The 14,244-nt window shown below is 41.1% G+C and overlaps 1 protein-coding gene across 1 annotated transcript in view; it reads left to right on the forward strand.

Moving 5' to 3' along the window:
- Positions 1-12,004, forward strand: part of TNNI3K (TNNI3 interacting kinase) — a 270,883-nt gene extending 258,879 nt beyond the window's left edge. Inside the window, exons 24-25 of the mRNA XM_058538296.1 lie at positions 8,390-8,469; positions 11,761-12,004. Of these exons, the coding sequence (XP_058394279.1) occupies positions 8,390-8,469; positions 11,761-11,837 (157 nt within the window). The 3' untranslated portion in view covers positions 11,838-12,004. The remainder of the gene's footprint in view (positions 1-8,389; positions 8,470-11,760) is intronic.
- The last annotated feature ends 2,240 nt before the right edge of the window (positions 12,005-14,244 follow it).

The raw sequence follows: 14,244 nt of genomic DNA on the forward strand, positions 1-14,244 counted from the left end.
TTAGAACTCCAGATTATATTCCTGACTTCACTATAACCTTGGTATATGAACGTGGGTAAGTTATTTCACTGTCAAAGTTTTCAGTTGCCTTTTCGGTAAAATGTGAGGGGGAAATGGAGGAGCGAGGAGTGGGCTTTAGGACCGTCATGCTACCAAGATCTCACAGTTCTAAAATTTAAAATCTTTTCCTTTTTTTGGATGATAGTGAGTACAGAAGGTGAGAGAGAAGAGAGATTTTGCTATATTTAAAGAATGTTCCTCAATTTTAGCCATCAAGGCATGCAAGTCACCTCTTACTGGATTGTACAATTGACTCATTTATACCTGCTTAACGTGTAGGTAAATTGAGAAGTGGTAGTGTTGTTGGGTTACTGTTGAGCACATTAATAATTTATGAGCCATCAAGGAATTAACACACACTTTATGTTCTTGCTGAATTTTACCTTATTCATAATTCTTTGCCTAATTGCTTTTTCCTTTAAAAATGAGGGAACTGAGACCTTGGATATTTGCCTAATGGCTCAAATAGAGCCCTGACCCATTGCCAAGGCTTTCAGTCCTTTTAGAGCCTGGGGACATTTGCCACTGGAAGAAAGCTGATAGGTTTGATTTTCCTGAGAGAGATATTTTGCACTGACTTCTTGGCCCCATTAAGTACTTTGGCCATTGCCCATTCACTGTAATGGGAGCGATAAATTTGTTTTAATTTACAATATAATCAAATAGGGAATATGGACAAAGACAAAATAATGTTTTGAAAACAGCCAGGATGAAATCATGAATAAATAACTGTGTTGAACTTAGCTGATAAATTAACAAATACTTATTCGTAAGAGCCTGACTGGACTATTTCAAAGTTAGGGCAAAGGTGACCTCATTTCTAATAGAAATGTCGTCTTTCTCTTTAGGCCAGAGAAAAGGTGGGCTGCACAGAAGGACATTGCAAAGTGTCGAAAGGCATTTATCCCTTCTGACAGATGTTTTAAATAGATCTATTTGTTTTCAGCTAAATGCCAAAAGGAACAGCCGGATGACTCTAGTAGCCTGTGCTATGGCAAGGCCTGTGCTATGGCATTTGTTTTCCTTGTGTAAACACTTTTATTAGAGATCTCAGCAGGCTCTTTCTCCACCTTTGCTTTGTGTTAGTCCCTTAGACTAGCGTCAAAGAACTGAAATTCAGTTACCTATATGTGTTTCATTTTGAGTGAAAGAAATAATACATTCCTCTTGAGGAAAGGGATAAGGGCACATATGGCATTGATGCTCGGGCTAATATTCTTACATAGGTAACATCATTATGACAGATGGCAAAAAGATCCAACAAACCCAAAGCATATTTGCAAAGCTGTGAGGCCTTGGATGGTGTTGCTTTATGCAAAGTCCAAATGCCTAAATCTTCCAGGTTACAGGTAGCCCGAGGGCATTTTTAGCTACATAAAAACTAATCTGACCGATTTGAATGGAGGAAAATTTTGCCCGAAGTCTTTAATCACACTAGTAACCTAATGGTTTTCGCAGCATAGCCAAGGCAGTGTTTAGGAAGATAAATCCATGCATACAGCTTAGAAAACCTTACACGAGATCAGAGCATCGGGGGATCATGAACATCTCATTTAGAAAATTTAGTGCGTGTGTCTCATGTTTTGGCGTCACTACACGGGGACAGGCAAGCCATTATTGCACAGGGGAAAGTATAATTTTTTAATTTATGCAGAGCAAGACACAAGAAAGCTGATTCTGGATTCTCTATGATGATGAGGGATATTTCTCTGTGAGGAATGTAGTATTCATCTTTATATGCAAAAGGTCCAAAGCTCTGTAACACGTGACTACTTCAGTGAGCTCCTCAAATGGTAACAAACCAAGAGTTTGACATGTGCTGCTATTAAATGTGGTGTGCATTAGAAGAAAGAGCATGGGCTGGACTTCTGAAGACCTTTTGTTCAAGTTCTGGTTCTGCCTCTTGCTAGCTCTGTGAGTTGATGCAGGTTATTCAAACTTTCTGAGCCTGACTTTCCACTTGCATGGAACGGAGGTAAATTAATGCCTTCCCAGACACCTCATGGAGGTTTTGTAAAAATGCTTTAAGCTAATCAATAGAATAGTATGTGCAAGCTATAAATATAAAGAAAGGTATGTGCAAGCTATAAGCTATATCTGCAAATGTAAGAAATTATTATTGTATCTTTATGGAAGAACTTAATGTTCTGGGTCTCTTTATTTTTATTTGGTTGTTTTAATTTCACTCTTGCTTTCAAGCCTAGTCTTCGTTTGCTGTAATTTACCAAATCAAAAGTCTCCAGCTCTGCAAAGGCCACCCTTGGAAGAATGTGATAAAAATGGTTTCTTTTGGACTGTATGTCCATCTGAAGTCTTTGGAATGTAATTCAGTTAGAAGCAATTATGGGACTAGCAAATATTCTGAGAATCCATGAAATCCCACGGCCAAAACCATGATTCATTGCTCCAATACCAAAAGCATTTGGCAGGCTATAGTTTGGAAGCCACAATACTGGCTGCTTTTGAGGCTCTAAATGGGGCCATTTGGACTCATTGTGGCATGCCTGTCCCCGCCACTCTGGAGAGATGGCACCAGAATTCCGTGCAGTCTCTTCAAAACAGTATTTTCCTTATGTCCTCTTGGGCCTTGCTTAACAACATACCTTTCTAGATTAAGAGATTTAAGAGATGACACAGCACTTTAGTCTCCCTCCCCCCCCCCCCCCCCCGTCTCTCCCACCCCCACCTCAGGCACTGCAACATGAATATTCTACAAATTTATCTTATATAAAAACCTTTGTGAAGCAGCGCCCGAGTTTCCAGTACTAGCCTTACACAACCTGTCATTCAAATCCTTAATGATGGTTTATGTGCAAGTGCTTTCTCCACACTTTCCTTTGCTTCATCTTAGATGACAGTGTGGTTCTTCTTTTAAAACAGAGCACTAAAGGAGATGGTTCCTTCAGGCAAATAGCACAATTCAGTTACTATTTCAAATGAAGTGTATATAGACAAAAAGCTACAAACACCACCCTGAGTAGTAGTGGTAGTGTGTAGTCAGATATGCTGTGGCATGTATGCAGGAGTCAGGCATTCAGCCCTGGCCAAATGTCAGACACTTCAGATAAAGATGATAAAAATCTTCTGCCTAAGTGGGAACTGTGTAATCTCACTCTGCCTTTCCAGCATGTTAAAGCTAGTTTCACAAAGTCTATGTGGTTCACAAACACCTTCTAAAGAAATGGAGGGACTTGGGATGTCACATCATTGACACCTGGATCCCTCTACAGCACCCAGGGCCACAAGGTGCTCTAGCCACAGATTGTACACTTTCAGAGAGGGGACAGTGACCCCTTCTGGAATATGTCAGTCTATTTTTGGACAATTATAACTTTAGGAAATGTGGTATTTTGTTTTAACTATTCCCAAGTCTAAGGCTCAGCTAACCCTGTGGGGAATGTCACCTGCCTGAGATCTGTATCAGTTCTGGATATTCAACCAGCGACAATCCAATCTAACCATTTGTCATCTGCCACAGATCTCCCCTTCTTAAGTGTATTCTAGCCTATATATTTCTCCTTTAAATTTATCCTCACCAAAAAGAAGTAAAGCAAATCTAGAATGATTTTTTTCTCTTACTGAACCCATGGTAGCTTCTAGTAATCAGTACGTTTTTAAAATGTGCAGAAAAACTTTATGTCAATGTTCTTTTCTGGAGCTTTGCCTACAATGTACGTTAATCCCCTAGTTTAGTTCGTAGAGTCTGCCTTACTCCTGCTTTGAAGAACTGAAGCTATATTTGGGTATGTTCTATCTTATAGCACTTTTCCCATTCTTCATAGCTCTTCTGTAATCTTACATACATATTGATTTACTTCTCATTAGATAATATTTTTTGCTTAATGTGCTTGTCATAAGCATCTTTATCTCTGCATTCATTTCAGCCAACATAGCCTCATATTTTAGTTTTGAACACCCTTGTTGTCTTTGCTCAGGGTGCATGAGTCCATTCTCAAACCATGTGACTATTTGCAGACATGCTAGTTTGTGCTGACAAGCCAGGTCCTCAATGGCATGCACCCACAAAAATATAAATTACCTAATGGAGATATGGGCGTGTACTGGCCTAATTGGCAGACAGTCTACTAGGTAGTCTATACTCATAAAGCATGGATTGAGAAGCAAGAAATATTTTTTGAATTTTGGTTCTGCTCTTCGTTCTGGATAAATTATTCATTCCTTAGTGTATCTTCATAAATGACAATGCTGATGATTATATTTATCTTTACATATATATTACGGAGCCAATATGAACTGTTTAGCATAAAAAGACTGAAAAATTTTTAGCACTAAAATAAGATATATCAGTATAATGTGGTAGTTTGCAAAAACTAACCTAAAGACTACCTTATTGTCTTTAAAAGAGAAAATTTCATTCCATTCTCATAAAAGTATTCATGAAATTACCCACATAGTATTATATATCTTTCATATATGTGCCTATATATGATATATATCATCCTTTAGCCTAGTTGACCAGTAATATTGAAACACTGCGAAATTGAGTGATTTCCTTACCTGCCATTAGTTCACATTTACTCTCAGTGAATTCATGGGGCAGCTGCATCCCTGGAAAGGCCTATTTTCACTGACCACAACTTCAGCAAATAGAGGTCCTGGTGTGTCTCTTAAACCCTGGGCTTCTGCGAAACTGCTGCTGAAGTCTGGGCACACTTGGGTTGAGGACAACTAGTTCTGTTAACCAGAGTCTGGTTTCCTCTGCTTTGTTTGACTTGGATGTGCTTAGCTTCCATCTGCCTGTCATCCTAGAACAGCATCCAGAGCCAGCCTATGTGATATCTCTTGGGCAGGAAGGTTAAGGCCCCTGGCGTGAATTGCATTCAGCAACTGAATAAATAAGATGGGCTTTTATTCATAGGAAACCAGATAGCCTTTTTGATGATAAAATATTTATTCCCTGTTATCTTGTTGTTGCCAAGACTACTGCATATAGTGCATTTCTTAAAAGGAGCTAGAGTGCTAAAGAGGTTACAGGTAAATTTTATTTGAAAAATATCTTGAATGACATTCTATTGCCCAGAACTGAGTGTGGTTTTCCATTTAATGTTGACTGAGATCACACTATGTCCCACTTTAAGCCAATACTTTTTCTTCTTCTTCTTTTTTTTTTTTTTTTAATTTCCCCCCCCCCCCAAAGCCCCAGTAGATAGTTGTATGTCATGGTTGCACATCCTTCTAGTTGCTATATGTGGGACGCGGCCCCAGCATGGCCAGAGAAGCGGTGTCTTGGTGCGCGCCCGGGATCCGAACCCGGGCCTTCAGCAGCGGAGCGCGAGCACTTAACCGCTAAGCCCCTTCTTCTTCTTTTTAATCATTGCTTTTCTCTAAGAAACAACATCTCCACTTTATAGCTTAAGAAATTGAGGCCAAACATGTGGTCAGTTTTAAGGCAGCTAAAGGAATGAATCACTGTGAACTGATGTCAGCTTTTAGAAAAATTTAATTTCTCTAAATGAACATTTTGTGATAACTTAAATTTATTTCATTTAGCAATTTTTATTATTTTAACTATTTACAAAGTACTGGCTAAGCCCTGTGGGAGGTCCAAAGATGTTTGACAGGATCTCTGATCTCCAGGAGCACTCTGTTTAGTGGGGTTCACTAGCATATGAATTCAGATAATTCTACACCAAGGCAGACTCTGATAAGCACCATGATAGGAGTACAAGGTGCTAGAGGGGATTGAAGAGGTAAAGGTTAATTCTGACTGGGGGCTACTAAGAGGGCTTTGAGGAAGACGCTATTTTTGAGTTGGACTTTGAAGAATAATAAAAGTAGGTTAACATTAACGAGTGCTTACTAAATGCCAGCACTGTTCAAAGTGCTTTAAACTTACTGATTTTTTAAATTCCCGTGATGAACCTTATAAGCTTAGTTTTGTTATAATTCCCATTTTAGAGTTGCATAAACTGAGGCATAGAGCAGTTAAATAATTTTCCAAAAGTCACAGAGCTAGTAAGTGGTGGAGTCAGAATTCAAATTCAAGGAGTCCGGCTCCAGAATGCTCATTCTTAGCCATAACACCATACTGCTTCCTATCAGGGATAAATGAGATGTCACCAGGCAGGTTCAAGTAATGGGAGCAGCTCAGCCACCACCATGGAGAAGGGAAAATTCAGGAATGTTTAGAAAGTCCAAATCTATTAGTGTGGCTTGAACTTGGGGAAAAAAGGGATTGAGGAATTATAAAATACAAAATAAACACAGGATGCAAGTTGGGTTAGATTGCAGAAGGTTTGGAACATCAGCCTGAGGAACTACAGTGGGGAGCAGGTAAGATTTTTATCCCAGGAAGACCTTGTGGAGGGGAGGATCGAGTGACTGAGGGAAGGACATTATTGAGGGATTTATTAATTAATTAATTATTCAAAAACTAATTTTTGAGCTTCTCCTTTGTGCCAGGCACTGTTCTGATACTTGTGGATATAGCAGTGAATCAGGGAGATGAGATAGACAAGGCCTCCAACTTCACCGTGTGGAAAGAATAGGGACAGCGTATAAGTAAATGGATAAATAAGCAAGACAATTTCCTGAAAGAAAGAATTAGGGTGATGTGATGTGATAGAAAGTGACTATGGGCAGGGGAATGGCCACTTTGGAATGGTGGTTAGTGAAGGCCTCTCTGAGGAGGTGACATTCTAACTGAGGCCTGAATGACAGAGGAGCCAGTCATGGGTGAAGGCAGGGCCAGGGGGTCAGCAAAAGGGGATTTTGGTTCATTAAGAAGAGTCTGCAGAGCAGAGTTAACAAAGGCAAAAGCTCTGGACCGGGAAAGAGCTTGGAGGGTTCAAGGAATAGAAAGAATGCTAAAAAGAAGTACTTAGCAAGAGATAGGGAGAGAAGTGTGAGTTGAGGTTGGAGAGGTAGCCAGGGCCAGGGCCTTGTAGGTGAAGGTAAAGCATTTGCATTTTTTCTGAATGAACTGGGAAGCCATTGGAAGGCTTTAAGTAGGTGAATGGTTTAATCTGTTTTATGTTCTGAAAAGATCACTCTGGATATTATACGGAGATTATATATGGATTATATAGGGACAGGAGTGAAAGCAGGAAAATCAATTAGGAGGCAAATTGCAGAAGTCCAGACAAGAAAGAGATCATATGGCCTCGCCCTCGAAGGAAGAGAAATGGGATGGGTTAGGGTTACATTTTGGAGGCAGAGCTAAAAAGATTTGAATTGGGTGAGAAATGTGGGAGAAAGAAAGATATCAAGGATGACTCCAGGAATTTTGGCTTAAGACACTGAATGATGTGGTGGCAGTAGTTGAGATGGAGAGAAATGGCTGGTGGACAGGGGAAATTATGCTATGGACATAGAAAGGGCAGTTCTGGGGGTACTGAGGCTAGCCTCTTTGAGGAAGCTAAAGGATGGATCAGAGAAATGGATGCAAGAGACACTATTGATGTATAATTAACTAACAGATGTGATTAGATATTAGGGTGAAGGTTTTGATTACCTTAGGTTTTGAGTCTGATGAGGTAGAAAGGAAGCTACCGCATTAACCAAAATGGTAAAAGAGTAGGAGGAGTTTGGGGAAGAGAAGAACTAGTGAAGGCCAGGAATCAGGAAGAAATTCACGTTCGAATAGTGAACAAGCACACAGGCCACAGACTTTGGAAACTAAAAGACTTGGGTTTGAATCCTAGATGAGCCATTTACCAAACCTATGTAACAAGTTACTTGTTTCAGCCTCAGTTTTCTTATCTGTAAAATGAGAGAAATGATACACTAATGATAAGATAGTGACAAGGATTAAATGAGATGACATATGTAAATGCTTAACACCTAAGAATCTTGCAATAAACATTGTTATCACTATCTCATAATTATCATTATGATAACAGCAATATAATAATGGTACCCCTTGGGATGTGTTTCATTTATATTGATCATTACTAAGATAATAATGTTCTGGTTATAGTTCCTTTTAAGTAAGGATTGCAAGTTTATTAACCCAGATTTTAGATTCAACACTCCTTTTTGTTATATTTACTATCAAAACACACTGGAAATTATTTACGTACTTTCCTCATTTTACGGATGAATAGACTGAGGCCCAGAAAGAGGGACATGACCGTGGTTAAACAGCTGGGAACTGTAGCCTACCTGGAAGAGCCAGGACTCACAGCTAGATCTGCCTTCTCCAAACAACACTGAATTCTTCCCCACCTAGTCACTCGTAAGATAGAAACACCTTTGTATCACTCTGCCATTTCTCTGGGAACTCTGCTGAGTGCATAAATTCTGTTTTATGAAAATGCTATTAGCAAACCACGACAATGTGAAACTGTGTGTCTCATGAATTTTCCAGCACTGGACAGTGTTCCTCTCAAGGCCTGTCTTTGGAGGAGGTGAAGAGAAGTCTTCAGTTCTCACCTATTGACAAATACGGTGAGTACACAGATTATTCAGACTGATTAAGGAAACTACCCCTCAGAGGTGATACCTATTTGACAACGAGGGAGAAAAGATTGTATTTTGTAGTAATCAGCAATGAAGGATGCTTTAAAAATATTATATTATAATAAAGTGCAAACTTTGATCTTATAAGTCTTGTATAACTCTACATTTACCTTTAAATTTAATAATGTGGGTGAGTGTGTGTGTGTGCATAGGTGTGTGAGTGCATGTGAGAGTATATGGGTGTGTGTGTGCACAAGGGAAAAAGTACACCTTTCCTTATGAAAATAATCGCCTGAATCTCAGGACATTCCAAACACCTTGTTGCCACCGTATCGTGTCCGCTGCCTCTAAGCCGCGCAGCACGGTTACATAGGCGGGGAGGAGAAAAACAAGGGATGAGTTTCCACAATTAGGTCATATGCTGGAGGAGTGCTTCCCCTTTAGCAGGTACCCAGGAGGAAACTGTGAACCTGGCCATTCCCTCAAAAAGCTGGAGAGGAGGTGAGGATACTGCTGATGGGATCCATTTTGCACAGAACTGCTTTAGAAAGAATTAATGAAGCTCTTTGAAATAATTCACAAATTTCTATGTCGGGCCCTGGAAGCCAGAGGATGGGCAATTGCCCTTATCATCAGCTGCCATATTAATATGTTAGACCTGTGATGTCCTTTTTCCAACCTCTAAGCCTGAGAGGCTCTATATTTAATTGGAATTTTAGTACAATGGGCCCATTTATTCATGGCAACTTCCTTTGACAATGTGGAGGACTGAAAAAATGTATGTCAGCTGAAGCGATCAGATTTATTACAAGAACTGGGTTTGGAGAAGAATAAATTGGATGATGTGTTCCCGGTTCTCTGATTTAGATGGCAGTAGACCGTGGAGACCCTCGGTTTTGGGATACTCACCAATGCACCTCATCTGCAGAGTATCATTACTTCAAGTGTTAGGAAGACCTTAAGAAGCGAAGAAAAAAAAATTGGATAGATGCAGACAAACTACTTGGAACATTAAAGAAAGAAAACTTAGTGCTTCTGACTCCCGATACATGTCTAGAATGCAACCCAGTGCTTTTTATCGCCAGCTTTACGACCTAATTGGCCAGTCCAGTAGCAGGGGAGAATGTGCTCTGTGTCACATCATCACATTATTTTATAGATATAATATCGTTTTCTCAAAACCTTCACAGATGTGACCGCACAACCACAAAATACAGGGCACCCTTTGAGATGTGTGTTTGACCAGAAGTCTTTCCTTTCAGTGTGGAGTATCAAGATAAAGCATTTCTTTAACTTAACGATCTGTTTCTTAAAGGGATAACACGTTGAACAGAATTTCTGAAGACAGAGAAGTAAGACGAAAGTGATGCAATGATACAAAAATTGGGTTTTCCTTTGAGTATCTGGACCAAGGGTAGAAGAAAACATTGGGAAGTTTGAAGGGAGTGAGAGCCCCTATAGACAAAGAAGATACATTTAATATTTCCTACCTGGAGCATCACAGCATGCAAGGAAGAACATTTTAATTGCCCTCTGTTCCCATTTCATAAACCGCTTGTGATATAACAGCAACTTTATGAACTGTTTCTTTTTTTTTCCCCCAAAGAGCGAGGCTGGAGAATGAAGATTAAGTACATAGCTATTTTCTCTGTACTTGAGACCTTTCACCCTAAAGTAACAAAACATGCAGACATGGTTCAGACTTTTCCTAAAGCCTGTGGCCATATTTCACTTGAGTCCTCTTAAGCCATGTGGCTACACAAGTGCAACACGTGTGTCCCCCAACTCTGGCAATAATGGCATCAATAATAAAGGCCAGCATCAATGCTCTGCTGGTTCTGCTATCCATCCTGGAGGAGAGCCCGCCCACACTAGAGGGACTTACGCTCACCATCAGATTTCCACTGGAGTCCTGTGGGGAGGGAGGCATGGAGCGTCACAGGCCAGTAAAATCGCATGTGGTACAGTGAAAGGTTGAGTATAGTGATAAAAGGATTACGAGCTCATTAAAGCATCTCTCTCTGCCTGGAATGAAGTGGCAGTTCCAGGCTGGATGAAAGGAAATATTTTGCTCTAGGATGTAGATTTTGTTTTAGTCCACCCAGTATTAGGATCCAATGATGTGCACCCGGAATCCCCTTATCTTAGACTCCCCCCACGACAACCTTCTTCACATCTGACCCGGGCCAGCCCCACTAGAGGTGAGCCAAAGAGGACGGCAGCGCCGGCGGCAGCCGCAGCGGCATTTCCTCTCAGGAGAGTTTATGTGCTGCCTAAGAGATTTGGACAGAGACTTTTCTTATGAAAATAAATATGAGATTTGGACAGAGACTTTTCTTATGGAAATAAATATGCCATCCAACTGCCCATTGCTAGATGTCTTGATGAAGATGTAGATGGCTGAGTTGGTTCTGAAAGCCAGCTATGAAAGGGGAGCAAAAGCAGCAATAGCTGTTGGCAAATGTGCCCATTTTCACGGAAGCAGTGAATGGCTGCCTTACCTGGGGTGGAAAGTAACTGCTTCTCTGCACGTGACCTGTGTTCTCTGAGACAGTGGCCCGGCCCTGAGCCACTGGCTCCGTTCTCTAGACACACCCAGGGCTATTGCTTCAATGAGCATCAAATGCCGCTCGCATTTACACTTAAGCATTGATGCACACTTAAAAACTGGGTTCTCGGGGAGATAAAAAACAACCTGCTATAGAGAATGGCTCTTTCCTTTTTCTCTCTCGCTGTCTCCACCTTCCTTTCTCAGCCATCATTTATTTAGCACTGACTATGTGTCAGACACTGTACTAATTGTCTTATGTGTATTGCCAACCTTATGAGTAAGTGCTGTTATTTCTCCGATTTACAGATGAAGACACTAAGGCATAGAAAGCTTAAGTCAACAAAAGTCACAGAATCAGTACGTAGTGGAGCCAGGGTTTAAACCCCGATTTGCCTGACATGAGAGCCCGAGCTTTTAGCCGTTAGGATACACCACCTTCCTGTACTGTACCCTTCTCTGTTCCAAACTCAAAACGTCACCTGGCCAGCGTGGGTCCAGATCAGCCGTCCATCATTCATGTTCCTCTGGTCTCAGTTCTCTGTTTTCATTGTACATTTTACTCTCGTTTTACAACTGCTTGCCAGCAACTCTTGTCCAGACTCTGTCTTCACATGAGCCAGGAGAAGCTGCTGGGCAGCTGTGTGTTGCATTGGGTAAGGCTGGGTAAGAAAAACGGGGAGATGGACTGAATGCTAGTAAGTAACAGCCGAACTTCTTTTCTGATGCAGGCTACGTGTCTGATCCCATGAGCCCGCTGCATTTCCATTCTTGCCGGAATAGTGGCAGCTTTGAGGACAGCAGCTGACAGCGTTCGCGTACACCTAAGGAGAGTTTTCCCCCAAACTGACAGTAACAATTCCGAGCATGGCAGGTTTGATTCCAATTATAATATTTTACCCTCTAAGGTCTCCTTAAATTGGCTTGTTTATACTGGTCCTTCTTAATTCCCTACCACAAGTTGGGCTTTGGATTTGTGGCTAAGGAACGAAATGCAAAAGAACCAAGACAGAATGTATTTGAAGAATTGGTTTTAATATTGTAAATGAAAAAACAAATTTATATTGTTACTTGGAGATGAGGCCTAAGTCCATGATGGGCACTTAACAATTATTATGTTTTCCTAGACTGAATTATGTGGACTTGTGTTTGAGAGGCTTGGGTTTGATTTCTTAGAATGTTGTTCATTTTCTTATCTCATTATGTTACTTATAGTGTTGAGCTCTGTGATTAAAGGTTCTTTGGTGGCATACAAAATTGATTCAGAAGTGTATTTCGTTCCAGCAAGACTTCTACTGAGAATACCTTCCTTCAGACGTGTTGAGAAAAAGAAGTCATGACCTTCAGATCAAGGAGCTTGCAAAAATATAGCACTTAATTATTTAGCCTCCTTTCTACATCATACCAAGGGCTCTATGTTCTGCTTGGACAACCTGCTGGTGTCAGCACCAAGGTGCCGTACTTGCTATTGGTACAGTTATAAAACCAGCCTGTGAATGCAAACCCGCCATTCATGGCAGAGTCTGGCTCAGTGCACTGGGAGGAATCTGAAGAAATTGCTGCCTTCAAAAAATGAGAACTCTGCCCTCTATGCTCCTTCCAACCAGGAAGACAGGAACACTTCCACCAAACAAAATAGTTTTGTGATTGAAAAACAAACTTGGAAAAAACAAGCAGGAAAGCATGAAAATTCAATGTGATAATTACTGCTTTTAACCTCCGCAAGAGAAATAAAATTAGAAACGAAGATTGGGTACCCTCTGAATCAAGGGTCTAGACCTCAGCACTACTGACATTTTGGGGGTATGATCCTTTGTGGGGGCTGTTGTATGCACTAGGGGTGTGTAACAGCTTCCTGGCCTCCACCCCCCAGATGCCAGTAACAGCTCCCCTAAGTCAGGACAATCAAAACTACCTCCATACATTTCTAAATGTGCCCTGGGGGCAAAATTGCCCCAGGTTGAGAACCACTGCTCTGAATCCTGGAGGAGGTTTGGAAGTAGGGGCCTGAGGAACAGTGAAGGGAATTCAGAGCTGACTCTGACTGGTTTCCTTTAGGCCAATCTGCCTTCTCCTCCTCCTGAGTAATGTGGACTCATATACAAAAGGAACAGATGAGAAGAGCTAATGCCTCCTTCCATGTCTGTGGCAGATTCCTGCGTCCTCCGCAACCCCTCTAGCTATTAGAAATTATGTTTCTTGAGGGCAGTTTCTATCAGAACTGCAACTCCACCTCTAAACTCCCTCTGAGCCTTTTCTTATGACCTGTGGTTGCAAAGTTGGATGTCGCCACATACTCTGAATAGCTGGGTGATAGCCCAATGCAAGTCCAGAGGTGGAAGTGGAAACCACGATACTTCCAACTAGATTTATCCATTTTTTTGGCCCCCAGTCTTTTCATTTCCCCACCCAATTATTCTGGAGTCACAGGTATGCTATCCCACCAAGGAAGTTGTCAAGGGCTTTAGAATAAGCAGCACCGAGGAGCTTTAGACCATACAGGCGTAAACCCTCAGGCAAAGACAGAAATGGGGGAAAAAGGAGCTGGCTGAAGAGCACCTGCCTCCACGGCTCTCCCTCTATTCCTCTGCTCTGGCTGCTTTAGGGAATGAGCCGGCACCTACCCTGGGATACTTTGGGGCTTAGTCCTTTTATGAGTTGAGTTGAAAGGAATACCTTAGAAAGTTAAAAAATTAAAAATAAATAAATAAGTGCCTGTTTTAACTAAAAGACTCACAGGAAGTGTGCATAAAGGACAGGGCTGAGGTAAAACAGGTGTGCTGCCAGGTTCCCACTGAATGGAGGTCATATCCAGAGGAATGACTGTTTGCTTCTAAAATACCCATCTTTTAAAGGAGGATTTTCTAGAACAAATTTGTCAAGCTCCCTTTCTTTGTTTCCTTTAATTAGCCACCTCCTCTCTCCACACTGTATTTCCTGATGTTGCTGCTTCTCTCTGGCTCTTGTCTTGTCAAGTATCTGCAAATAATGAGACTAATGTGTCTTGATTCCTGAGAAGGGGAACCTTTTCACAGATGCCAACCTGTAGCTCACAAAACCACTTCATTACTACGTCTTTAATGGGGCCCAGGGATCATCTTAGAGCTTGTCTCAAGACCATGGGGTTTTTTTGTGTTTTTTTTTTCCTCCTTGCTGAAAAATGTCTCACTAATTGCTTTCCTTTTCTGCTAGTAAAAATGAACTTCTCTGATCAT

This window comes from Diceros bicornis, chromosome 4 (genome assembly GCF_020826845.1).
Source record: "Diceros bicornis minor isolate mBicDic1 chromosome 4, mDicBic1.mat.cur, whole genome shotgun sequence".
Classification (NCBI taxonomy): domain Eukaryota; kingdom Metazoa; phylum Chordata; class Mammalia; order Perissodactyla; family Rhinocerotidae; genus Diceros; species Diceros bicornis.